Below are 25,540 nucleotides of genomic sequence, written 5' to 3' on the forward strand. Positions count from 1 at the left end.
TTGCTTTATATGTTTAAAAATCTAAAGAAAAAAATGAATATATTATGCATTTTTTATGCTTGCCGATATTGCCAATAAGATGTTTTATGGACTCTCGCCGATATTGAGCGGATATTATCAACACTGGTTTTCAGAGTCAACTTGTTCAGTTACCAGTTTGGTCTTCACAAGATTGAAGATAGCTAATAAATGTTCAGTCACCAGTTTGGTCTGCACAAGATTGAAGATAGCTAATAAATGTTCAGTCACCAGTTTGGTCTGCACAAGATTGAAGATAGCTAATAAACGTTTTCCATTGTTATGCTCGGATGCTCTTACTCTTCCCAAAAAACCATTCGGAAAAATACAGACTGCAGTGAAAAATTAAAACTCGGGTAGCCAAATATATCATATTGAGAAAATTTTCAAATTATCACTGCTGTCGTAAATAATGTAAATGGAAGTATAAAACGTGAATATATTACTAATATCAATTGTGTTAATCACTTCTTCGGAATTATGGATACATGTCCACTATCTTATTCACTATTGAAATTGATACATAAATCAATTTACTAACTATTCCATTGTTTAGAACATGATTTACATGAAAAATGTCCAGTCTCATTATGCTATTTTATATTTATAGTATATACTATGTTTCACTAAAATTAGGTAGTGAAGTTCTCTGAATGTAAAAGGGAAAGAAAAAGCTAGAATTGTGAGGGTCCAAAGGTGCATAAAATATGTGCTCAAGTTCTGTAGTGGTAACTGGTATAACAAACAACCCAATTCCGCGTACACAATCAACAGCAGCTGTTTTGCCAATTTCATTCCAAAATTAATTCTACATAAACAAGCTCATGCATAGTTGTTTCTACCAACCAAACCAACCTAAACTCCTGCTGTTATGTTTTTGTTTTATTCCAGTGTTCAAGTCATTTTCTTCATATCTACTCTCAACTGGACTTGTCATTATTCTGTCAGCATTGTCAACTGTCCACTCTGTAAACTCAGGTGTAGAAACTAACTCTTTTAAAGCTTTCCTTGTGAAGTCTTTGGTAAAAGTCTCCCATTCTTCCTTTGAAAAATGTTTCCTCTCAGGTGTCTTATGGTACGTCGAATAATAATCCTGCTCCTCAATCTGAGAATTTGAAGATGGAGTGTGAACGAAAGATGGCTCTGCACAAATAATTCAACAATCACACATGCAGAGATCAGCATAGTCAAGTTGAGCAGTTTAAACATAGAATCTGCAAGAAAAAAAAGATCTACAGGGAACAAAACTTTACAACAAACAATCTAAGGAGAAGACTCTACAGACTATAACTGTAACAGAGATATGTGGGAAGAACAAGATCTGGATTGGGACATTTTAATATGTACCATATACTCGTGAACTAGGAGATGGAGTTTTCTTGGCTGCAGATAAAGATAAACCTACACCAGGAATTCATCAAAATTCAGATCAATAAAGTATGCTGCTTGAGGAAGTCTGCATATAGAAGACCTACAATAAATAGACTGCACAGCCAACAGAAATGTGAATGGCTATGCCACATCAATGCTAACATATAAATGAGTCAAAATCATAGATAAGAGGATGAAAACATATACGAGGTACATGATCATCTCACAGATGATGTGTTTTTCAGTGCATATGTGGGGCAACAAAGTGGGGATATAGGAGGATGAAACCATGTACCTGGCATCCGTGAACTTGGAGATGCTGTACTCCGGGGTGCAGTTACAGGTGTACCTACAGAAAGCATGCAAAATTAGTCATTTGCAGAACAATATAGATTGACTTCAGCAATCTTGAAGTGGCACTGAATTCGATTCATACGATGAACATTTGCACATAAAATCTCAAAGACTGACGAGATTATAACAATGAGACAAGGATTAAAAATAGGATATGATAATGAAATTACTTACCAGCCATGCGTGAGCTATATGGACTCCATTTGAAGGCCGTACCTTGGGATCTTAATAGCTCAGCATCTTCTTTAGGAAACCGCCTAAGAAACTCAGCATGAGAATGATTTGGGGAGGAACTTTTAGCCCATCTTGAAGTGTGCTGCTTGCTTCTTAAAAATAGGCCCCTGCAACAACAAAAGAAAGATCAACTCATATAACGACAAAATATAAAAAGCTGCAACTAGCAAAAAGGGTTATTCCTCTTGCTGATCACACATTTCTTTTAAGAAATAAACCCTAATTAAAATCACTGCAAACTTCGTACCAAAAGTTGTCAAGCTTCCATTAAATTATTCAATCCTTCAGATAATACCATGTCTCCGTTTAAATCTGGCCTAATGTTTTCAGTCCTAATGTTTTCAGTCGACTTATGCACCATGGCTTTCTCTTCCCAACATCATATGCATGATATCCCTAACAAATCAAGCTTTTGTAGAATAATAAAAATGGTGGCAAATGAAATTTCGATGCCGACAAAGACATTATAGGACCTTGTATCTCAGTTTATACAAATATAAAGGCATTGGCACTCCACGCAATAACTAATTAGAACCCTTTTACTCTCTGATTACAAGCCTTTCTGTGTTCCTCGCTATCTTCCTAGGAAATTTTGTATTGTGTATGTCAGCCGTAAATGAGCCCTACATGTAGAACAAATGTGATTCAGTATATATATCATTTTATTCAAGTTGTATGTGACACTTTAATACTGGCACCTGCTTCGGTTGATGGGAAATATTTTCCCATAAGCAACTCATCATTATTCTTGTACTTGGAAGCCATGTTTGCCAGCTATATTTCGCATATTCAGTATTTCAGTGTTTCTCACGTTGTTTCACCTCAGATTAGAATTTTAAAAGGGTACTTTGTGTCCACACAGCCATAACTTTCTTTAGACAAATCCAAATTCAGTGAGACATAATTTGTTGGAGGACGGGAGATGAGGCTATCAAAAGTCAATATCCAACGAATTGGCACAGAAATTCTAGAAACTCATGTACATACAAGTTTTGGTTTGAATCAAGTCCTAAAAAATTGTCAAAAATAAGATGCCGCGCATATTTTTTCATTGTCATAACCAAATTCTAAGAGACCTGATTCATTACAATGATCACATTCGATGGAGTCACAAGTTGAAATTTCAGAGGTGTTCCACAGACAAACTAAATGCCAAAGCAATTTCCCTGACCATCCAAGAGCCCCATGACATGCCCAGTTTCTCAGAGTTATAGAAACTTGGAACCTTGCCATTTGAGTGCCCAATCAAACTTGGGGTCTTCAAGGTGCAACTGTGAGTTTAGTTCTTTGAAAAAATACACTCCAAGAAGGGAAACAGTTTTGAAATGTCAAATTAATATTTTTTATAATTTACTATTTTATTAATTTTAATTTATGCTCATCATTCTCCAATCACAATATGACCCTCACATATGTTAGATGTCCACCACCTTAAAGACATGGCCTATGTCTACTATCTCAAATTGTGGGTAAAGCAGATTGGCAAAGCACTTGACATGGATGTCATTTCATTAGATGTGATTGACACCATGAGTCTATGGAGAGTGGAGGCACAGAGGCTTGTTATGGAAGAGGCACCTAGGTCGTTGGAGCAGGATGTCAATATGTCAGAAGAGGAGGATGAATAGGGAAATGTTGCACTTCCAATAGAGATACATTCGGAGGATGAGATTGAGAGTGCTGCATAGCCACCACCTCCACAGAGGCAATGGACAAGTAGAATAAGACATCCCACTTGGGCTTCCACCTTATCCCAAGCACCTTCGGTTGGAAACTATAACTAGTTTGGGACTTCATAATTGTCATTGTACTCATGTCATAGTGTATATCTTATGTTACAAGAAAAAGAAGAAAGAAAATTATTATTTTAAGCATGGGTTTTGTTACTGCTCAAACTAGCAAGGGTCCTAGGAAGGGATCCTATGGAGCTGCTACTTAGTCAAGTGGCAACAATGGAGCAATAGCCCACTATCACCTCAGCTATAGCTCCTTGCTCTTTATGGACTTTTACTGATAGGAGAATTGATATAAGAGGAATCACTAGGGTGATTAGATCAATAAATGGGTGGAGAGTGATCCCTAGAACCTATTCACAAGAGAGACTCAATTGAATTGCTTACTTGTTCAAGAAGCAAGGTGATGGACTCTCTAGGAAGAGTTAAGAGGATGCTTAAGCCTAGGTTTGAGGAATATCCTTTGACAAGATGCTTCCTTGACCTGAGAATCATTGTGGAGAAATGCTTTCTATGCAATCCTTGTGGAATTTGAGTTATAAAGTTGTGGGACCACAAAGAACGAAAGTGGAACAAAACTAGGCCAAAGATGTGGAGTTCATCAACACTAGAGGGGCTTGACTTTTAGGGAGAAGAATAGGATCAAAGGACATATTCTCTTTTGAATTTTAAATGAAATGATCGAAGTAAGGACACTAGCCAAAATTAATCTAGGGAAAGAGATGGTCTTACGGCTAGGGATTAATATATCTCGGCATTCCACTGTCAGATATGCCTCAAACTTGGAGGACCTCTTGAGAAAACCCCAGCAAAGTAGTGGACCAAAATGCAAGGGTTTTGACTAGCTAGAAAGGATTTCACTTGATGCCCTAGGTGACCTACTAGGGTTAGGCCTAAAATTGGAAGAAACGAGAAAAAGAGGGGTAATTTTGACCACCAAAGAGATGCGAGGATTAGTGCCCTGCTTCTTTGGCTTAATGGAGTCAAGATACACCTAGGTCGAGAATATTCATATGCTAAGGAGCCCTAGATGACTATTGCTAGCCTTTCAAGGTGCAACAACAAGGTCATTTAGAGATTTATACTTCGAATTGCAAAGGAGATGAAGCTTCAAGGGCTTTCAACCTATGAGGTGCCTCTCCGAACATTCAACCACTCCCTCAAAGATCAACGCATGCATTAAATCACTTATTCAAGGTTTCCAGAAGAATTTCGCATTACTTTAACCCATACAAGAATAATGATAACAATAACATGCATTAGACAAGTAAGATAACAAGAATAGCATTAAAATTTCACTTACATGAGAGTTAGAGTATACCCATTCATCAACTTCACAATAGAAAGAAGCTCCAAAGGCAATAGCGAAAATCCAAACATCATAGTGCATCCAGAAACTCCAAAAATTTTGTCCCAGAAACAAGTGCGAAAATCTCTCAAGAGATACTAATCCAATCCAAGTGATGATGAGAGGAATGAATGAGCCTCTCATCTATTTATACAATCCATAAGGGGGTTCGAATAGCCTAATTAGCCTAATAATGCCCCAAATAATAAAATAATGTACAATAATGATATGACTCAGTGACAAGCCCACCAAGATAGCTCCAAAATAGAAAGATGAGCCTTTCAAGAGGGAAAAAATAGTAAACATAATGAGACATTGGGCCATTGAGAAGGCCTAATGGAGACCAAAGTGTGCCAAGGTGTGAGAATAGGCTCCAAACATAGTGAATAAAGGGTTGGCCTAAGTCACATGACACGAGGACACGAGACACGGAGGACACGTAAATACAAGTATTCAATACAAAACGCAGCGACCTGGAAAAAGGACACGGGGGACACGTTTTATATATATTTAATAATATATATATATATATATATATATATATATATACCGAAATATAGTTTTTTATCCATATTAAATTGCAGGTTGCAGCTTATCTAATCAAATTAAAATATAATTACTTCTCAAAGTTCATAGTTCACTTTAGAAAAATAAATAGAATCAAAATTTACTATTTAAAAATTAGAATGTGATATGCTTGATCTTGATTCTTGAATATTCAATGTTCATTGTTCATTGTTCATGTACAACTTAAAAGCACATAAGAAAATAACTAAAGTCTAATTCTATTGATTTCCTCTGCCCCTCTTGCGAGAAAATGCCACAGCTTTCCCTTTCCCTCTAGATGTAGATGCTGGTGATGGTGGAGTTGGCAGTGGAGTTTGCTATGCTCTAGAAGTTGAAGAACTAGAAGTAGGAGCTATAGGAGGTAGACCACGTCCTCTACTGGTGGCAGGGGTAGCCCGGGCAGGTGGTGTCACCTGGAAACATTACAATCTCCCAATCCTGAAATCCTGAAAAACTGATAAGTCTGCTGCATTTTGAATGAAATCTAAAATTCTACTTTCTCCATATGAAATCCAATGAGGCCGGAACCACTCTCAAACATCCCGAGTCATTTCATGGTAATGTTAAAAATTTAAGTAAAAGGATGAAAATGAAGATTAAGGAGAATGTCACTTTTACTTTAAGAATTTAACATTACCATGAATAGCATATCAATACTAGGGCCTAGACTTGATCATTAAGCTGCCCCACTCAAAAATTATTTGTTTCTTTCAAAAAAAATGCAGCTTATGCAGGCAACGTTTTCTATCAACGGAATACGCGTTTTCCAGATGCAGGACACAACGAAAACCGGCGAATACGTTTTACATTTTACAAGACACGATGAAAAACGTTTTTGACACGTTTTAGGGCCGTTTTCGTGTCCGACACGTAAAATACGAGACACGGGACCTTGGAGGACGTGTCCTGTGACTTAGGGGTTGGCCCCTTGATATCCAAGCAAGTCACATGTGGTGTCCACTATTTTAAGAAACAGTTGAATCGAAACCGAAATGGTTGAGCCATACTGAACCATTGCCTGGCCGGCTCAGCTCAGTGGCCAAAACGGTTCAACTGGCCGGGTTGTTACTGAGCCGGTGACCGACTCGGCCAACTGGTAACAACTTGGGCAGCTCACCCGAACTCGAGCTAACTCGGATGGCTCGGTCACCATGGCTAAATTGGGGCTTCAGGATTTTTTTGGGGAAAAAAGGACCCCACAGCCAATTCTAATTTGGCTTAGGGTAATTTTGAGGTCCATTTACCTCTCCCAACCCTATAAAAGCTACCCAACCCCTCTCATTTCCTCAGAGCCATCTCATTGCATTTGTGTGAGAATTTGTAAAGAGTTTGTGAAGAGTTGTGGTGTTTGTTTTTGGAGCAGTAGTGAGGAGTCTTGGGCAAGCATTGGAGCAATAGTGAGGAGCTTCTTAGGAAGTCATTGGAGCAACATTGAAGAGTTGGTTTGTTGGACCAACATTGAGGAGGCGGTTTGTGCCTAGAGGTTTTTTTTTTCACTTCTAAAATTTGTTTTTTCTTATTTATTAATTTATGCAAATCTAGAAATTGAAAAAGTGTTTTTTGTAAAAAAAATGAACATTGAAGCAATGCTATTTTTTTTGTTTTCATTTTCAGATCTTTTCTTTTCATTTCCAAGTCAAAAAATGGCTCCTAGAGTGAAAGATGTTGCTTAAATACGTTGAAATGGTTGATAATCAAATGCATTGCAAATTTTTCCATAGAAAAATTAAGGAGGGTCATGGGGGCATTCATAGGCTGAAACAACACTTGGTAGGTATTAGAGGCCAAATTACTCCATGTGAATCACCACAAATTGGGGAGATTAGGAAGGAGTTGTTAAATAACTTTGAGAAGTTTCAGGAAAAAAAGCTAGGCAAAAAGAAATAAAGGCTCAAATTGGGAGGAAGAAGAGTATACAACAAATGATGGCTACCAACCCCCATTTTGATTTTGAGGGCTCTTCTTCTATCCCTTGTACTGATGCATCCAACCCCTTCCACTATGTTCCTCCCTCTTTGTAGACCATGCAAGAAAAAAAGGGTAAGAGTAAAATGCAAAGAAGGGTGATATTAATATCAAAAGTTATTTCACTGTCACACCCTCCTCTCCATCAGATGCACATGGTCCTCAAGCTAGTAGAACTTTGCAACCCACTTTAGATGACCATTGGAAGAAAGAATTGAGGTAGACTACGTGTGATTACATAGCTAAATGGTGGTATGATGTTGATATCCCCTTCAATGCTTCCTGTTCACCATATTATGAGCCTATGTTTGATGCCATATTTGCTACTGGAAAGGGCTTCAAAGGCCCTACTATGAATGAGTTAAGGGGTCTCGTTTGTAGAAACAAATTTCCTCCATTGATGAAAATTTGAAAGATTTCAAAAACTCATGGGCAAAAACAGGATGTACCATCATGTCAAATGGATGGACTGATCAAAGGAACCGTACCATCATAAACTTTCTTATATTTTTCCCACAGGGAACCATGTTTCTAAAATCAATTGATGCATATGATAAGGTGAAAGATGGACAATTGTTGTTTCAGCTATTGGATGAGGTTGTTGAGGAAGTGGGGGTGGCTAATGTTGTTCAACTCATCACAGATAATGCCTCTAACTATGTTCTTGTTGGTAAACTGTTAGAGGAAAAACACAAAACCATCTTTTGGACCCCATGTGTTGCAGATTGCATAGACCTCATGCTAGAGGATATTGGCAAATTAGATTGGGTCAAGAACACTGTAGATCATGCCAAAAGCATAACAAAATGTATCTACAATCATTCATGGATTTTGAGCCCGATGAGGAGACACACAGGGGGCAGGGGTATTATTAGGCCTGCCATCACTAGATTTGCAACTCATTTTTTGACATTGCAATCTATGTTTTCACAACATATAAACTTGCAAAAGATTTTTTCCAGTGATGAATGCAATCAAAGCCAGTGGTCTCTGAAACAGGAAGGCAAAGAATTGAAAAAGAAAGTTAATGAAGAAATATTTTGGAGAAAGGCAATAGAAATTGTGAAGGTTGTTGAGCCACAGGTTAAGGTGTTGCGGTTGGTGGATGGGGAAAGATTGGCTATGGGCTTCATTTATGAGGTTATGGATCAAGCAAAGGAGAAAATAAAGAGGGCATACAATGATAAAGTGGCTAAGTATGGGCCCATTTGGGCAATCATTGATGAAAGATGGAACAATCAACTCCATCGCCCTATACATGCAATTGGGTATTTTTTGAACCCAAGGTATCATTATAAAGCTCTGGAGGCATGAGCTTTGGGTGGGGAGGTTAGAGATGGATTGATTGACTGCGTTGATCACATGATCCCATTGGAGAGTGATCAGCTGGAGATACACCAACAGGTCACCTGTTTCAGCAAAGCCACAGGGACGTTTGGCAAGAACCTAGCAAAGATTGCAAGGGAAGCAGATGAGCCAAGTAAACAAAAATTTCAATTTTCAAATTCTTATTTTGTTAAATTATTTATAATTTGAAAGTTGATTGTTGGATATAATTTGTTGAGCTAACTCTTTACACTACTATGTTTTTTGCAACACAATGGTGGGAGGCTTTTGGTAGCCATTATCCTCAATTGCAAAAGTTTGCAATTTGTATTTTGAGTCAAACTTGCAGTGCTACTGGGTGTGAGTGTAATTGGTTTGTCTTTGAGAGGATTCACACGAAGAAGAGAAACCGTTTGGATAAAAAACGGTTAAATGATCTAGTCTATGTCCAATACAACCTTTGGCTCAAACGCAACCAATTGTTGAACCAAAGACCTAATTCAGATCCCCCATTATGTTGGAAGATATTGATCCAACATCAAATTGGGTAGTGGAGAGTCATCCAACAGAGTTTGATTCTGATGAGGATCTTGATTTGGATTTACAGATGGAGGCATCACTTGAACAAAATGTTCAGTTGAATGCAAATCCATTGGTACCAGCCTCAGGCTCAGCCCCAAGTCCTCAAGTTGCAGGCGCTTCCTCTACTTAGCCATGATGGAAGCACATATCTCATCTATCTCAGCGTGCAACTGCTGCACAGCCTGCTAGTGCTACCATTTCTATAGTTGCAGTTGGAGATGATGATGAGGAAGAGCAATGGGTTTCCCTGTCTGACTCTGATTCAAAGTTTGAGACAGATGATGTTGGCTCCTCTAGCAGTTGCCAGTAGTACTAGTGACTAGTGATGTTTTACAGTTTACTTTTGTTGTAGAGACCATTTAGAGCCACCTTGGTTGTGTTTTTGTTTTGATCTCTATATCATGTATGTATTGGTCAGTGCACTGGGTATATAATGGATATATTCATGAGCCTACTTTGATTATATGTTGTCTTCTCTCTATATTCTAAAGCTTTGTGTTTGGAAACATGAATGAAAATCTTTAAAATTATGTTTTTTTTATAAAAAAACAAATATTTAATGTATTTTTTACAATGACCGAGTCATTGAAATCAAACCAGCCAAGTCAATATCGAGTCGGTGCCGACCCTCGGCTATTTCCAAACCGAAGTCGAAGTTTTAAAACACTAGTCACAAGTCTGAGACAAATGATCCGAGATGACTAGCTTTAATAAGTGATACAACCAGATTGTCCTCCAATCCGAGCTGTGCTTAACTCCAACAAGTCTGAGTTCTGGTTTGTCTAGAAGACTGCCACAAATCCAAATCTTACAACTGACTGAGCTAGTACAGGAGTATAGACCGAGGTTTAGGCTTCACAATAGTTCAAGGTGTTACAAATCCAAGGTCAATTTTTCAATAATTCAAAGCTCCTTTAGCAAGAAGGTTGCCTACTCCTGTAACCGATCCGAGAGAGCTGACCCAACAGATCTTTTCCAAACAATGTTAAGTCTTCCATGGCATGTCGTTGTTATAGTCCAATCTTGAAAGAATATTTTGCCGAAACAATATTTTCTTGCTCCTCGGCCTCTTGTAGATATCTCTGAAATTGCTTGATCGAAAATAATGATTTGAAATGAAGGTCTGCGGTTATATTTATATGCATTTTTCTATGAAAATGAAGGGATGTGTCTATTTGAGGTGAGGTCGACTTGTATGACAGAGTGTAGATCGACTTGCTGCTAGGAATAATTTCCTTCACTTAAAAATTCAATATCTCACAAACTATTGGGAGTTTCGAGGCAAGCAAGGGCTCATTAGAAAGGAAAAAATATATTCTATAAAGATGCTATAGGAATCATTTTTGAAGGATGCCTCTAAGGTGGTAAAAAATATTTTTCTTTCTAACTGTCCCTAATTTTTGTGCATAAGAAGTTTGGGACAACATGGCTTCTCCATTGTTTCATCATTGGATCATAGTCATTAATCATAGGATCATAAGGTCATCATGTAGGAGGCAGTATCCATGTCATCGTGGTAATGTCACCATATATGTCATCATGATAGTGCAGTTATTAACCATATGCAGCATTCATCAATTTGTTAGAGCAAGGGCTAGATCATCACAAGGAGAGCTTCTTCATCAAGAGTCATTATGAGCATCAATAAGAAGGACTTCTTCATCAAGAGTAAGGATATCATCATGATTTCTAGTGCTTCTTCATCAAAAGCAAGGATACAAGAGCTTATAGTGTCTTCATGGTTAGTTCAAGGACATCTAGGACATTATGCATAATAGGCATCTAGGACAAGACTTCTTCTTAATGGCTTGACATCATAATGGCATCATTAATAGCTTGACATCTTCATTAATGGCATCCTTATCAAACAAGAGCTATGACATCATCATCTAGAACCAGGCATCTCCAGCTTATTTTCCATCTCATCCAATGCCATATTGATATCAATGACAACCTTGATTAATGATCTCCCCCTTTGTCATTGATGGAAATATTCTTGCCCTTCCAACATTCTCTCCCCCTTTGACATCAATGGAAAATGGGGTGCCCAAGTACTCACCTTGTCAAGCTACTTCTTTTCTTCATGAATAGTAGTTCTTCATAGGTATGTTACTCCCCTGTCATGGTGCTCTTCCTTTTAGCAATGTGGTCCATGATAGATGTGTTTGCATTTCTTCATGTGATGAACCAACTCCCCCTGTTTGCATAAACTCCTCTAGCTCAAGAAAGAATACTTGCTCAGTCATCAAATGGAAGAGATCTTCAACAATAGTCCATCGAATGAATAAGGGATCATGTCCTTCAATGGAGTTGCTCCCAAGAGATGATCTATCAAAGGATGATTGTCCATGTGTGACTCATCAAGGATTTCATAGGGGCCCATTCATGGATAGCTTCTGCAAGAATGCTTAAGAATCACAAACTCCCCCTAACTGTATGCATGGTACTTTTTTGGCAGAGTCTAACCATCAAATACTTGGGATATCACATCTTGATGTCTTCATCAAATCAACATGTGTTGTTGGCTAGAGTGTCCAAGAGACTTTTGCATCCAATTTGCTTCTTTCTCCATATTTGTGTAACTTTATTTTTTGGCTTGGTTGTCATGGTTCTAGCTTGTGTAGGGAGCCAAGTCAAGATACAATCATGTGCCATATGTCCAATGTTATGGCAATTGAAGTACTTTTTTATGAATGAGTAATCATGACTTCTTGCAAAATTCCTTCTAGGAGATTGATGGGGACCATTATATTTGTCTTTGTGATATACCCTACAATCTTTTGCCATGTGCCCAAAGTAAATACAAAAATAACAATAACTAAGAAATATACTTCGATACCTGGGAGATGAAGATTTCCTTGATGTACTTCTGAAGTCTTTTTGCCTTGGGATTCTTTGATGATATTCATTGCCTTTTGTATTCTTGATGCCATCTGCAAATCTCCTTGGAGTAGGATTTCTTCCATAGTTGTCTTGACTCGTCTCCTTGCCATTGCTGGAATTGGGAGCATCAACATTTCTTTCTGGCTTCCTCACATCCTTGTTGTTTGAAGCATTATCATTCTTGCTTGAGGATTCACCTGCATAGCCAAGACCTGATTTATCAAGGGGAGACCTTTGATGACTTAGGATGTCATCTAGGGTTTGAGAACTTTTCAAGTTCTTATTCAGCAAGTCAACTTCCTTTTTAAGAAAGACAATTTCTTCCTTCATTTTCTTGCATTCTTCATCCTTCTTTGATAGTATGATCTCCATTTCTTCCTTCATCTTGGTTGCTTCACATGATTGGGCCTTAAGAGAAGTGATTTTTGATCTTAACTTGGTGATGTCATCATCCTTTTCTTCTAGTTGGCATGTCATGGTGTTTCTCTCCTTTTCTGCTTCATCAACTTGTCCTTCTATGAATGCCAAAGCTTCCATCACCTTCTCAGCTCCTTGTGCTTGTTTCCTTGCTTCTTCTAGTTGAGATCTAAGGGAGGAGACCTCTTCCTTGTATTGACCAAACTCTACTTCAAGTTTGTTCAAGCTCTTGAGTCATTGTTCAAGGTGGCTTGAGAAAGTTTCTTCCCTTTTCTTTGCCTTTATCCAATTGATTTGTCATGGATATAACTTCTTCATGATGCTTTCTTTTGTTTTGATGAAATTCCTCCTCAAGTTTGGTGAGCTCCTCATCTCTTTCTTATACTTGAAGCTTGAAAAGGTCAACTTTCTTCCTTGTCTTGTCCTGGTCACCATCTTACACTTTCTTCTTAAGTTCCTCATTTTCCTTTTTCAAACTGTTAATCTCTTCCATAGCAGCTATAAATTTAGTCAAGAGATCTTCTTCAAAGTCTTCTTTGCTTTCTTCTTCTTCTAGGTCTTCTTTAGCCTTGATGTCATCATTCTTATTTTCAACTTCCTTGATGGGTTTTGGATTTCCTTCTTGCTTTCCATCATCTTCTTGACTAGAGGTCATGGTCAATGCTCCTTTTGAGTGAAGGTCATGAAGTTTGTCCCATATATCTTTTGTTGACGAACGTTTTTCCAAATTGGCCTTTATAGAATTTGGTAGCCCATTCAAAATTGCTTTCATTGCTCTTGTATTGTACTCCTTGGATTCTTTGTTCATCATGTTATCAGTAATCACTGATTCACATACTTCGACGCCTTGTGCCATTAAGAAATTTCTTATTCTTACCTTCCATACATCAAAGTTTCCATTGAACAACGGAACCTTTCCAATTCGATTGTCTTCAGTTTTCACAATCGAGGAAGAGACATCTTTAGGAGGATTGAAGGCTTTCTTCTTTAGCTTTGCCATTTGTGTTCTAAGGATCTACTTTCAAGTTGTTAGGCTTTGAGAGAAGGTATTGGCTCTGATACCAATTGTTGGAAATAATGAACGGGGGGGTGAATTAGTGTTTCTTTTCAATTGTTATTTTTACCAGTTAGATCACTTATATTTAGAACACAAAATGAACGATAAAAATAAATGCTTTTATAAATTTCTTCTTTATAATAAATCAAGTACGATATATGTAGTGCTCCAACCCTAGATGAAGAGACTGATCTTCAATTCCCTAGGCTCCAACCTGTAATGTGCCAAGCACCAACTTGGACTTTCCAAGGCACCAACCTTGTCAATTTTGAGGCACTAACCTCAAGGGGTCCAACCCTATATCCGGTTCAGGCTTCGACCTAGTTTCTTGAGGACTTTGATCCTCTAGGGCTCCAACCCTATCATCCAAGGCACCAACCTTGTCTTTTCGAGACTCCAACCTCTTGGGCTCCAACCCTTGCTTTACTTCATCAAGATATATTTTGGTTATACTTCACGGCTCCCAATGTCTTCTTCAACAAGCCTTGTCAATCTTGGCTTAGTCTTCACTTTGGTCTCTGTTATCACTCCTCCGGATCTCCAAGGCTGAGGAAAAGTCCAGTTGAGGTAACCACAGACCAATCTTTTGACTTGATAGCTAGCCCTACCAAGCCAGAGAGGGCTCTCTCCAAAGAATCACAACTAGGAGGGCTGGATGGATTAGGGTTTTAAGCTAGGTATAAAGTGAAGAGGTTGTTTTGATTTAATTTGATGGTGTTGTTGGATGAAGATTAGGTCAAAGAGACTAGGTCAGGGCAAATGAGGGTATGATTGCAGACATCTGATGGAGCAAAGTAGGTAGGCACTCAAACACTTTAAGGTTCTAAAATGAGATGGATAAGACCGGTGAGGTGCTAGAAAGAGTAAGACAAACATGTATTCTTTCTAAACTGAAGAAACTGGATAAATTATGAAGATTTCCCCAAAACAGAGCATATAAGATGTATTCTTCTCATCAACTTGAAAATCAACATATCATAGAAATGAAGTGAAATATGGGAGTACAAAACATTCAAACATATGCAACATAAGAAGAAACTAAGTCAAAATTCCATACCACAAGTATTCCATCAAAATAGCTGCAACTCATTCATTAAATTCTGCCAAATACTGATTACACTAGTGTCTTTGATCAATAGCCAAACATCCAACTGATTCCAACCCTTCTCTATGGTGAAGAAAGGGACTAAATAGACATGAAAACCACTTCCCCTCATCCTTAGGGGTCGAATCCATGAGGTGAGGAAGATATTACACAAAAATCTGAACTGATAGCTAACTTGTAGGATGGTCCAAGTGACTCATTCCTATCTTAAGTGAATTGATTCATTACACCTCATCTGCTTGATTTACCTAATGCATTTACCCTAGGTAATAGTAAAAACATGAGAATTACATCCAATTTAATCATTTACATAGGTAAAATCATCATTTGCCAAGGTGAAAATCAAAACAAGAGAGAAACTCAGAAAATTGGAGAAGATTGTCAAACGCGCCCTCTCTTTGTCAAACGCGCCCTCCAAGTTCAAGACTGCTTTTGGGTGCCTTCCTGGTGTCCAAATTTGCTCCAAGATGGCTTGTTTGAAAGCCCTTCAAGTCTACTTTCTAGACATGTCTTCAGTTTTCAAATTGGAGCTCATTTGCCTTGTCAAAAACTCAATCTCCCAAGACTGGTAAACGTGCAGCGCCCAAGCCAAAAATGAGGCAGAAAGGTGGTTTTTTGGTGGTTTTTGACCTTTTTGATTGACCTGTTTGTCTCCAAATGCCTAGCAAATGCACAAGGTGCATGTCCTCATCACTCTGAATCCAATGATGTTGACCTTTTGCTCATTAGATGCCCCAAAAAAGAGCGCAACACCCTAGGTGTTGTGCGTTTGACCTTTTCACTGTGTTAAAAATGCCTCAAAAAACACAGTAATTCACAACTTGCAAAAATTTGCTCAAAACTTGTCAAAATTGGTGGGATGATGGCTAATCATGTGTTTGAGGCATGGAGTGATGCCTCGGCAAGAATGTCTAGCCTCCTTTTCTCCTCTTGCTTGGTCAAGGCTTCAATCTTTGCATGGGCTCTTTTGAGCTTGCCCCTTGCAATTTTGTTTCTTATGGCATAATGCTTTGCCATCCTCTGAATATCATTGTCCTTTTTGGCCTTGTCTAAGAGTTTCTCAAGATGACTGTTTACACTCTCGAGCCAATACTTCTGGTTCTGATTCATCATTTTGGCAAACTATTCATTGAGGGTGAGCTGATTAGCAAGTTCAGCCACTTTTTGTCTTTCTAGTTCTAAAGCTCTTTTCAGCCCTCTAGTCTTAGGTCTGCTTTTTGGTTCTTGTTCAGGTTCAGGTTCACCATACCTGTCATAGGCCTCATCAAGCAATGCCTTGGCTTTCATTTCTTCTCTTTTTGCCTTAATGAGCCGAATCTCCATGACATCATGCTTGGCTTGAAGCTGCTGGTTTTCTTGCTCATAATATGAAATAATAAATTTAGACCTCTAAGTTGGTATGGAGCTCCTTGATGTATGCATCTTTTTCCTTGATGACTATGCTCCTTGATAACTATGCTAATGTCCTCGTTGTCATTATGTTCATCTAGGTCAACCAGGTCAAAATCCTGTTCTGTCTCATGGAGGTCCTCCTCCTCATGCTTGATCTCTGCCTCTGTCATTTTTTCTTTGCCTTTGTGTACCTGCTTTGCTGATGAAGAAGGCAAGGCCCCTCCCACAATCTGTGGGGCAAACACCTGCCTATGGCCTCTCTGATAAGTATGTGCCATTATGCCCAAATCAACCCTCTTAGGCTTGCTAATTTCACCCCTGCTAGGTGACCCAATCTCAGTGTGAAATGGAGATGATGGTGGTGAGGTGGGTGAAAGAGACTGATTTGGTGATGATGTATGAACTGTAGGCTGAGGTGGAGGAATGGATGTGGAAGGATGAGATGATGAAGGTGCTTCTTGGCCATGTTGAATAGGTGGGACAGTGAAAATCTCATTGGATATAAAGGTGTCCCATGCAATGTTAAGCTGATCAAGGTAATGGAGGACTATCATCTTGATGAGGGAGTGGTGAAAGATACTTTGCATTTGATGATCATAATCTTTCTTTTTGGCAATGAATGACATCTTGTCAATGCTCCGGTAAAGATAGTAGGGTATATTGAGCATTTTGACTCTTGTGAAATGCATGAGTAGCTGGATATGATAGGAATAAAGCCTAGAAAACCTACCCTCACAAGTGAAGTACCTCATGATGACTTTCATCATGGGAACATATCTGTCTAGGAGGTAAGAAAAAGGAAAAATCCTCTTTCTCTCATTCTTGTACCTTGGTTTAAGAAATGGCTCATAATAGAAATGATCCAATTCTCGTTGTTTAAACCAATGTTACTTGGGAGCGGGAGCGGGAGCGGGGAGCGGGAGCGGAAGCGGGAGCGGGAGCGACCATTTTCAGAAGCTCCCGGTTTGGGAGCGAATCGGGGAGCGATTTTTTAAAAATATATATATTTTTTATATTTTTTAATTTTTGATACATATATGTCAACAAAAACATGTAGAATGATGAAATAGACATAAAAAACATAAAAAAACATAGATTGTCATTGAACCATATAACAACAATCATCTAGAAGTTATAATCTTCATCAACCACGTCCGCAAGTTAGTAACATAGTAACATACAACATATTGAGTCTCATGATTCATCAATCTTAAAGTTTCAAGCTTTTAAAATTCAATATATAACATTTATCATCATTGATCACCAAAGTTGTACTTGTAAGCTAAGTGTAACCATTACAACAAATAATATCTAACATGAAATGAAATGTTATAAAATGAAATGAAATGAAACAACTTTCAACTTTCATGAAGCATCATATTCATAATTCATTACTAATGAGTTATAATTGCCAACTTCAAACTTAAATTGTCATATATTGTTTAAAAAAATATCATAATAAATATGAAAGAGTCAATAGTTATAAAAGCTACTAGAAACTAGAAAAGAGAAGTAAATCTATTATCTATTTCTTATGCTTGGGCCTCTTGCCACCACGAGAAATGTCTAATTTTTTAGTCTTGTTGCAAAATCAGGATCTTTGTCATTAATATCACCCTCCAAGCATTAATATCCAGAGGTATCTTTGTCATTACCTTTGTATCTGTATAGGGATCTTTGTCATTAATATCACCCTCTAAGCATTAACATAAGATAGAAAAAGCATAGCATGTCAAGTCAAGATTTTGTTTGAGTGATGCGTACATTTTTAGAAGGGTCATGATAGAGGAGTTCGACAACCAATGTCACTAACATCAAGGTACATAGAGGGATTGGTACTCTTGACTAAATATGAGTTCCATACCCTAATACATGACAAAATTCAATGGAAACATTGCAATCCCCCAATCCTGAAATCCTGAAAAACTGATAAGTCTGCTGGATTTTGAATGAAATCTAAAATTCTACTTTCTCCATATGAAATCCAATGAGGACGAAACCACTCTCAAACATCCTGAGTCATTTCATGGTAATGTTAAAAATTTAAGTAAAAGGATGAAAATGAAAATTAAAGAAAATGTCACTTTTACTTTAAGAATTTAACATTACCATGAATAGCATATCAATACTAGGGCCTAGACTTGATCATTAAGTTGCCCCACTCAAAAACTATTTGTTTCTTTCAAAAAAAATTGCATTTCGAACATTACTACAAAAAAAAAAATGCAAAAAAGGCAAAACGCTCCCGAAAACGCTCCCGAAAAGGCAGGGAGCGAAATTTTTTTTAGGGAGCGCGCTCCCGACCCGCTCCCGAGTCGCTCCCGCCCGGAGCGCGGATCGGGAGCGGGAGCGAGGGGGGGGGGCGCTCCCCCGCAACACTGGTTTAAACCATTTTCCCCCAACATTTGGGATCCCAGAGACAACTAATATGATAGCAAGAGATACAATGAAGGTGACACCAGCAAGGGTTACCTGGTTGTCAAGGAGGTTGGTGATGAATAATCTGGTCAACACAGGGTAATATTGGATCCTTTGTACTTTCACACAAAACTCAAAACAACCCACATGCTTAAAGCTCGTCACAGTGATGGGAAATGCCATGAATTCTTTGGTATTAGTTGGCTCATGTCTAATGATTCTTCCTCCTCTCTTAGATAGCCTCCTCTCCTGTCTTTTTTTCTCACTTTGACTTTTGTTCTCTTCTTCTGCGATGAGTTATTGGAGTCAAACCCTAGGGAGATGATGAAATGAAATGTAGGTGTAGAGAGTATGGAATGGTGTGAGGAAATTGAGGAGATGAAAATGGGGATATGTGATATGAGGGAGGTAACAGTGGGTAGTTTTGAAATGTAGGAATGATAGTGGGATGCTAGAAAATGAAATTTAGGAATGGGATTATGTTACTAGGGTTTTGAATTTAGTAGGACACCAGAACACAATGAAGCCCCATGTAATTCAACTGTGAAGGAGAGGAGTGATATGATTTCAACCTACTTGTTTGCTAGAGCATGTTGGTGACACATTTTGAAGCTTGGAGATGATGTAGTGCTCTTTGGGCAATCTCTAGACGTTTTCGGGCAAACAAGCAGCAATCTACTCAAATGCGCCCTTTCTTAATAGGCGCGCAACGCCCTTAGGAAACACTAAGGGTTTTAAGGCAAACGCGCAACACCAGTTCAAAACGCACCCTCCAGTTTTAAAATGCGCCCTCTACCCCTGTTTTTGCACAATTTCTCGAAAATTCGCTTTCGCTGAGGATGCTTTGAGAGTGTAGGAGTGCAAATGAATGCTGAATTGATGTCTTTGAGGGCTTTTATACTTGAATGGGTTTAATTTATGCTTTGAAAACCCATTTTCTAATGTTTCATGTCACTTTTCAAATTTTCACACTAATGCTCTTTGACTTCTGACTTTTTTCTTTGCAGGTGGATGATGTTGGCAATAGAGTTTGAGTGAACAGCTTAGGAATCGTAACTTATTACATATAATGAACATAAAATTACATAAATAAATAAAAATATTACATTTCTTTTTTTTAAATAAAATTACAATCTGGAACCAAACCCATACTTTGGAATGAAAATTAGAGCTCGGGCAAGCATAGTTACATGTTTGCAAATCCTCTTTGACTGAAAAAGGAATGTTATTTCTTTCACTCTCATGCTTTCGCCGGCCTTATGTAGTGAATGGTGGTTTATTGGACCCTAGAGGAATGAAACCGAGTGACCTAATGGGACCTTGAAGGCTTGAACAAACAGACTTCAGGTGGACTTCACTGACAGAAGACATGATGACATGAACCTTTAAAATGAATGTATGCTCAGCAAGACACATGAAGGTGGGCTAGCAAATATTGATTTTTTGACAGGGGCTTTGGAGTTTGAACTTGGGCTACCATCAGTGAGTAAATTTTTACATGATGACCTAGGTGGCATGATAAAAATTTCAACATGGGACACTAATATGATGTAAAAGAGGAATTTTGATCACTGATGACAGTATGCAAATACTGACTCTAACAATGTCCACATTACATCATCAATGACAACCTTGATCTCCTTGAAGGTGTCACCAATGCTCTTCATCGTACTCAATCTAGATCTCCAAGGTCACCTCATGATGACTTTCAATAATGCATCATGGTCCTCAAGATTAACTCCAAGATCAGTCAAGGCTACTCAACAAGAAGGCTCCCTGCTAGGATCTTCTTCAAGATCACTCCACAAAGACTTCAAACAAGGTATCCACAAATTCTTCAAAAGTGTCTTCAGTAGGTTGAGCCTTATATTCTCCACTGCCCACAAGTCCTCAAGTTCTCAACAAGAGAAGTTGTTGTTGTTCACCAATGCTACTATTCAAGAGGAGATTCTACCATCTAACAATGCCACTGTTCAAGACTACTTCACTGTTCAAAACATTTAATATGCCACTATATTCTTCACGAGTACTTCACAGTCCAGAGATCAGGTGATTGTTCTTCTAGAGTTCTTGCTGGTATGAGCTTCGAAGTGGCACCCAACACACCACAGGCTGATCACTATTCTAGCTCAAAAAGGGTCTGCAATACGAGCTTCTTCAACCAAGGCTACAAAGGTGTAACACGTCCTAATTGCTGAGGCTAACAGCTACAGGACCAAGCTCCTTTTCACTGATCTAACGCTTTTCTAACATAGAACCGAGCCTAATTCAAGTCTGAGCCTCCCACTGCAGCTTCGTCTGGTGTGGTTTTGTTCCCAGGTAAGTGATCCGAGCCTAATTTCTTTGTCACAAGTCTGAGACAAATGATCCGAGTTGATTGTCTTTAATAAGTGATACAAACAGACTGTCCTCCAATCCAAGCTGAGCTTAACTCCAACAAGTCTGAGTTTTGGTTTGTCTGGAAGACTGCCACAAATCCAAATCTTACACCTGATCGAGCTGCTACAGGAGTATAGAACAAGGTTTAGGCTTCACAATAGTTCAAGGTGTTACAGATCCAAGGCCGAATTTTCAGTAATCTGAAGCTCCTTTAGCAAGAAGGTTGCCTAGTCCTGACACTGATCCGAGAGAGCTGACCCAACAGATCTTTTCCAAACAGTGTTCAAGTCTTCCACGACAGGTGGTTGTTATAGTCCAAGCTTGAAAGAATATTTTTCCCAAACAATATTTTCCTGCTCCTCGGCCTCCTGTAGATATCTCTGAAATTGCTTGACCGAAAATAATGATTTGAAATGGAAGGTCTGCGGTTATATTTATATGCATTTTGCTATGAAAATGAAGGGACGTGTCTATTTGAGGTAAGGCCGACTTGTATGACAGAGTGTAGGTCGTCTTGTTGCTAGGAATAATTTCCTTAACTTAAAAATTCAATATCTCACAAACTATTGGGAGTTTCGAGGCAAGTAAGGGCTCATTAGAAAGGAAAAAATATATTCTATAAGATGGTATAGAAATCATTTTGGAAGGATGCCTCTAAGTTAGTAAAAAATATTTTTCTTTGTGACTGTCCTTAAGTTTTGTGCATAAGTTTGGGACAGCATGGCTTCTCCACTGTTTCATCATTGGATCATAGTCATTAATCATAGGATCATAGTTTCATCATGTAGGAGGCAGTATCCATGTCATCGTGGTAACGTCACCATGATAGTGCAGTGATTAACCATATGCAGGATTCATCAATTTGTTAAAGCAAGGGCTAGATCATCACAAGGAGAGCTTCTACATCAAGAGTCACTATGAGCATCAATAAGAAGGACTTCTTCATCAAGAGTAAGGACATCATCATGATTTCTAGGGCTTCTTCATCAAGAGCAAGGATACAAGAGGTTATAGTGTCTTCATGGTTAGTTCAAGGACATCTAGGACATTATGAACAATAGGCATCTAGGACAAGACTCATTCTTAGTGGCTTGACATCATAATGACATCATTAATAGCTTGACATCTTCATTAATGGAATCCTTATCAAACAAGAGCTATGACACCATCCTCTAGAACCAGGCATCTCAAGAATATTTTCCATCTCGTTCAATGCCATATTGACATCAATGACAACCTTGATTAACAGGAGCCCTAGAGGTTGGAGCCTCGTGAAGTCCAAGTCGGTGCTTGGCAAAATACAGGTTGGAGCCAGGTGGACTGAAGATTGGTGTCTTCATCTAGGGTTGGAGCCCTAAGTAGCATTGTACCTAATATATTGTAAAGAAAAGGATTGAAGTCCTTGTTATTTATGATTAATAAAATCATTTATTCGATATTGTTGGTTTTGTGTTCTAGTTATAAGTGATCTAAAAACTGGTAAAATAACAATTGTAGAAGAAATATTGATTCACCCCTCTCAGTGTTTCCAACAACTGAAAACTGTGGGCCCTTGTAGGAAGGGAAATGGTCCATGAGGAAACACATGACCGATGTTATCCTCCTTGGATCATGCCCAAATCTCTCCAACTCTGAGAACTAAAGTTCAAGGTCTCTCCCCCTCTCCTGGGGTATAGTTGCATATAGTGCAAACTCCTCCATCTTGGAGGTTAACTCATCAATGTTTGACGAAGCTGTAGTCTGTTGCTCCCCCTTGTCCTTCTTCTTCTTAGGACATTGAGTGTTGTAGTGACCAAACTCACCACACCTTAAGCATTTGACCTTCGAAGATTCTTTCGTATTCTTCTCTCCTCCCTTTGAGCCTTGTCCCTAACTGGGGCCTTTCTTCGCTTTTCCCTTGTTGGCAAGGGCTACATTTTTGTCCTCCTTCTCAACCTTCAAACCTTTACTGCTGTTGCTATTGGCAGTAACCTTGACAAGGCTGAGCCTAAGCTCCTCCTGTGTGAAATCACTCCATAGGCATTCCCAATCAAGCATCTTGTCACGTCTAGTAATAACTTGAACAAATGCCACGTCTAGTAATAACTTGAACAAATGTGGCCCACTTTAGAGAAAACCCATTAGGTGGTATTCACACAAGTTCATTGTCCTCCAGTTTCTCACCTACAACTACAAGCTCATCTCAAACATCTTGAATCCTAGTAAGATATGGAGTTACACCCTCAGCCTTCATCATCTTTATGGTCCTCAACTTCTCCTTGAGATCCATTTTCCTATTCTCTAATGGATCCTATGATAAATTTACAACAGAATCCCACATGTCCTTTGTTGTATACTTCTCTGTAATGTGAGGAACAATATGATCTCGGACTCCATCCAAGACCATCCTCTTAGCTTTGGCCATATCCCTCCTATATTTGTGGAACTCGATAGGATATGTCAGTACAGCAACAATTGTTGTCACGAACCCTTCCATTTCATGCTCGTCCAACAAGAATCGTTGGAAATACTGAGAGGGGGGGTGAATCAGTATTCCTTAGCAATTAGCACTTTTAAATATTTTCAGAGCATTAGTTAATCTTCAATTATTATTAATGTTTATGCAGTAATAACAGTAAATAAAAGAACACAGTAGGCACAAGAATTTTAGGTGGAAAACCCCCTCCGGGTCAAAAACCACCGAACGCTTTTCTAATAAATTCTTTAATCTTCAACCCCAACTGAAATGAAAGCAACAACTTCCTAGAATTCTAGAAAAGAATTCTTCTCCAGCTCCCACTAGAAGGATGCCCCAACACCCTAGCGAGCCACAACTCACCCTAGCACCACCCTACCACCCTAAAGTGTTCACAAGCCCCAACCTGTAGGCGACTTCATACACCTGCCTAGCACCTCCCTGCCACCCTATAATGACTTAAATAAGACAAGACTGTGGATTCCCAAACCAGGGACAACAATCCACGATACTTTAAGATGTACAATAATTTTCGTGTACTTGACCAAATACCCAATCACTCTATGACCTGCAACTCAACCATGACATCATCCCAACAGTGACTCCTATACCTCCCAACACTACCTCTTCAACTCTAGACAAAATGACTCTTTTACAATCTTTACAATGACGACTCTTTTACAAATGACTCTTGTAGAACTTTACAATGATGACTCTTTTACAAATGACTCTTGTAAAACTTTACAATGATGACTCTTTTACAAATGACTCTTGCCCTTGATACTTCTTCACAATATGCAGATGGTTGTCATGTCTTCAAAGAATGTCCCGCTGTAATTCTTCCTTTGATTTGATACTTCAGCTCTCGAAAGCTTGCTTGATGATGTGCTTGAATCTATGCAAAATTTGCCCCGTGAAACTAAACCCAAAACAAAACAAAATACCCTCCAACTTACCTCTACTTGCAAAACACATGTAAGTGCATAATAATGAATAAATACAAATTAAAATTACAATGTGTACCTGAAGTGTGCTTGTCACTTTTGTTGTTGACTTGTTGCAGTAGTAGACAAAGACTCCCACTCTTGATATAGGCTTGGACTCTATGCAAGACTATATCCAAAACTGACCTAAGGATATATACAATAAAAACTGGTGATAGACCCTAGACTTGTGATGGACTAAGCTCTAACTACAACAGCGGAGACCATTCTATCAACTATGACAAGACAACTAACATGAACTTACAACATCATATAGATTTAGCAGACTTGGTGTAGCATCAAGAATAGGACATCCGAAATGTGGTATCAAAACTAACTGTGACATATAGAGACATAGAGATATAACCGAGACATGTATGAATTTACGTTGTCCTGCCTGAACATATGTCAGAGATGATACTCATATTTCAAATGTAAACACTAACCATACATACCTTGTTGTAGGATGTTGGAATTTCTAAGTCTAACTATTAGAAATCCTTCCTGTACTTTTTGATTTATTTCTTCCTACTTGTTTTGTTAATTAACAAGTTATTTACCATGTAAATACTGAAAATAAATACAAGTACAGTCTCAACACATACAGATCATCAACTGAAGGAAAAACAAGCACACAAGTGACACCGTTATTTTTGGACTAGCATCCTCGGAAAAACCCAATGAGGGAAAATCGGTGCAGCTATCTGAGGGTTTTATTATTAAGCAGTTTCAGAATACAATCTGGGTGCCAGAAATGGCTCACCCAACAGAGAATGCCCTTGGCAGTTGTTGATTTGGGGCAGCATCGAATGTGCTCTAGCGACGAACATTGGTGGAGAGGCTAAAGCACATGAGATCTCCAATACCTAGAAATGGTTTGGGCAGATTCTAAACATTTTGGGAGATATTAAAATAATTAATACTTTTAATAGAGTCCCTAAGTCTAAACTTAG

General features: G+C 38.5%; 1 protein-coding gene across 2 annotated transcripts in view; it reads right to left on the reverse strand.

Moving 5' to 3' along the window:
* Nucleotides 1–534: 534 nt before the first annotated feature.
* LOC149244504 (uncharacterized) overlaps nucleotides 535–25,540 on the reverse strand; it is a 297,889-nt gene continuing 272,883 nt past the window's right edge. The window contains exons 9-12 of one of the 2 annotated variants that reach the window (XM_089374881.1): nucleotides 1,918–2,084; nucleotides 1,685–1,738; nucleotides 1,366–1,419; nucleotides 535–1,161 (exon numbers count right to left, since the gene is read on the reverse strand). In XM_089374881.1, coding sequence (XP_089231007.1) covers nucleotides 857–1,161; nucleotides 1,366–1,419; nucleotides 1,685–1,738; nucleotides 1,918–2,084 — 580 coding nt within the window. In that variant the 3' untranslated portion in view covers nucleotides 535–856. The remainder of the gene's footprint in view (nucleotides 1,162–1,365; nucleotides 1,420–1,684; nucleotides 1,739–1,917; nucleotides 2,085–25,540) is intronic. The other variant, XM_089374882.1, reaches the window with a different exon arrangement.

The sequence above is a fragment of the Pinus tabuliformis genome, chromosome 8 (assembly GCF_031772625.1).
Source record: "Pinus tabuliformis cultivar Carrire ecotype Pingquan chromosome 8, CPIR1, whole genome shotgun sequence".
NCBI classification, from domain to species: domain Eukaryota; kingdom Viridiplantae; phylum Streptophyta; class Pinopsida; order Pinales; family Pinaceae; genus Pinus; species Pinus tabuliformis.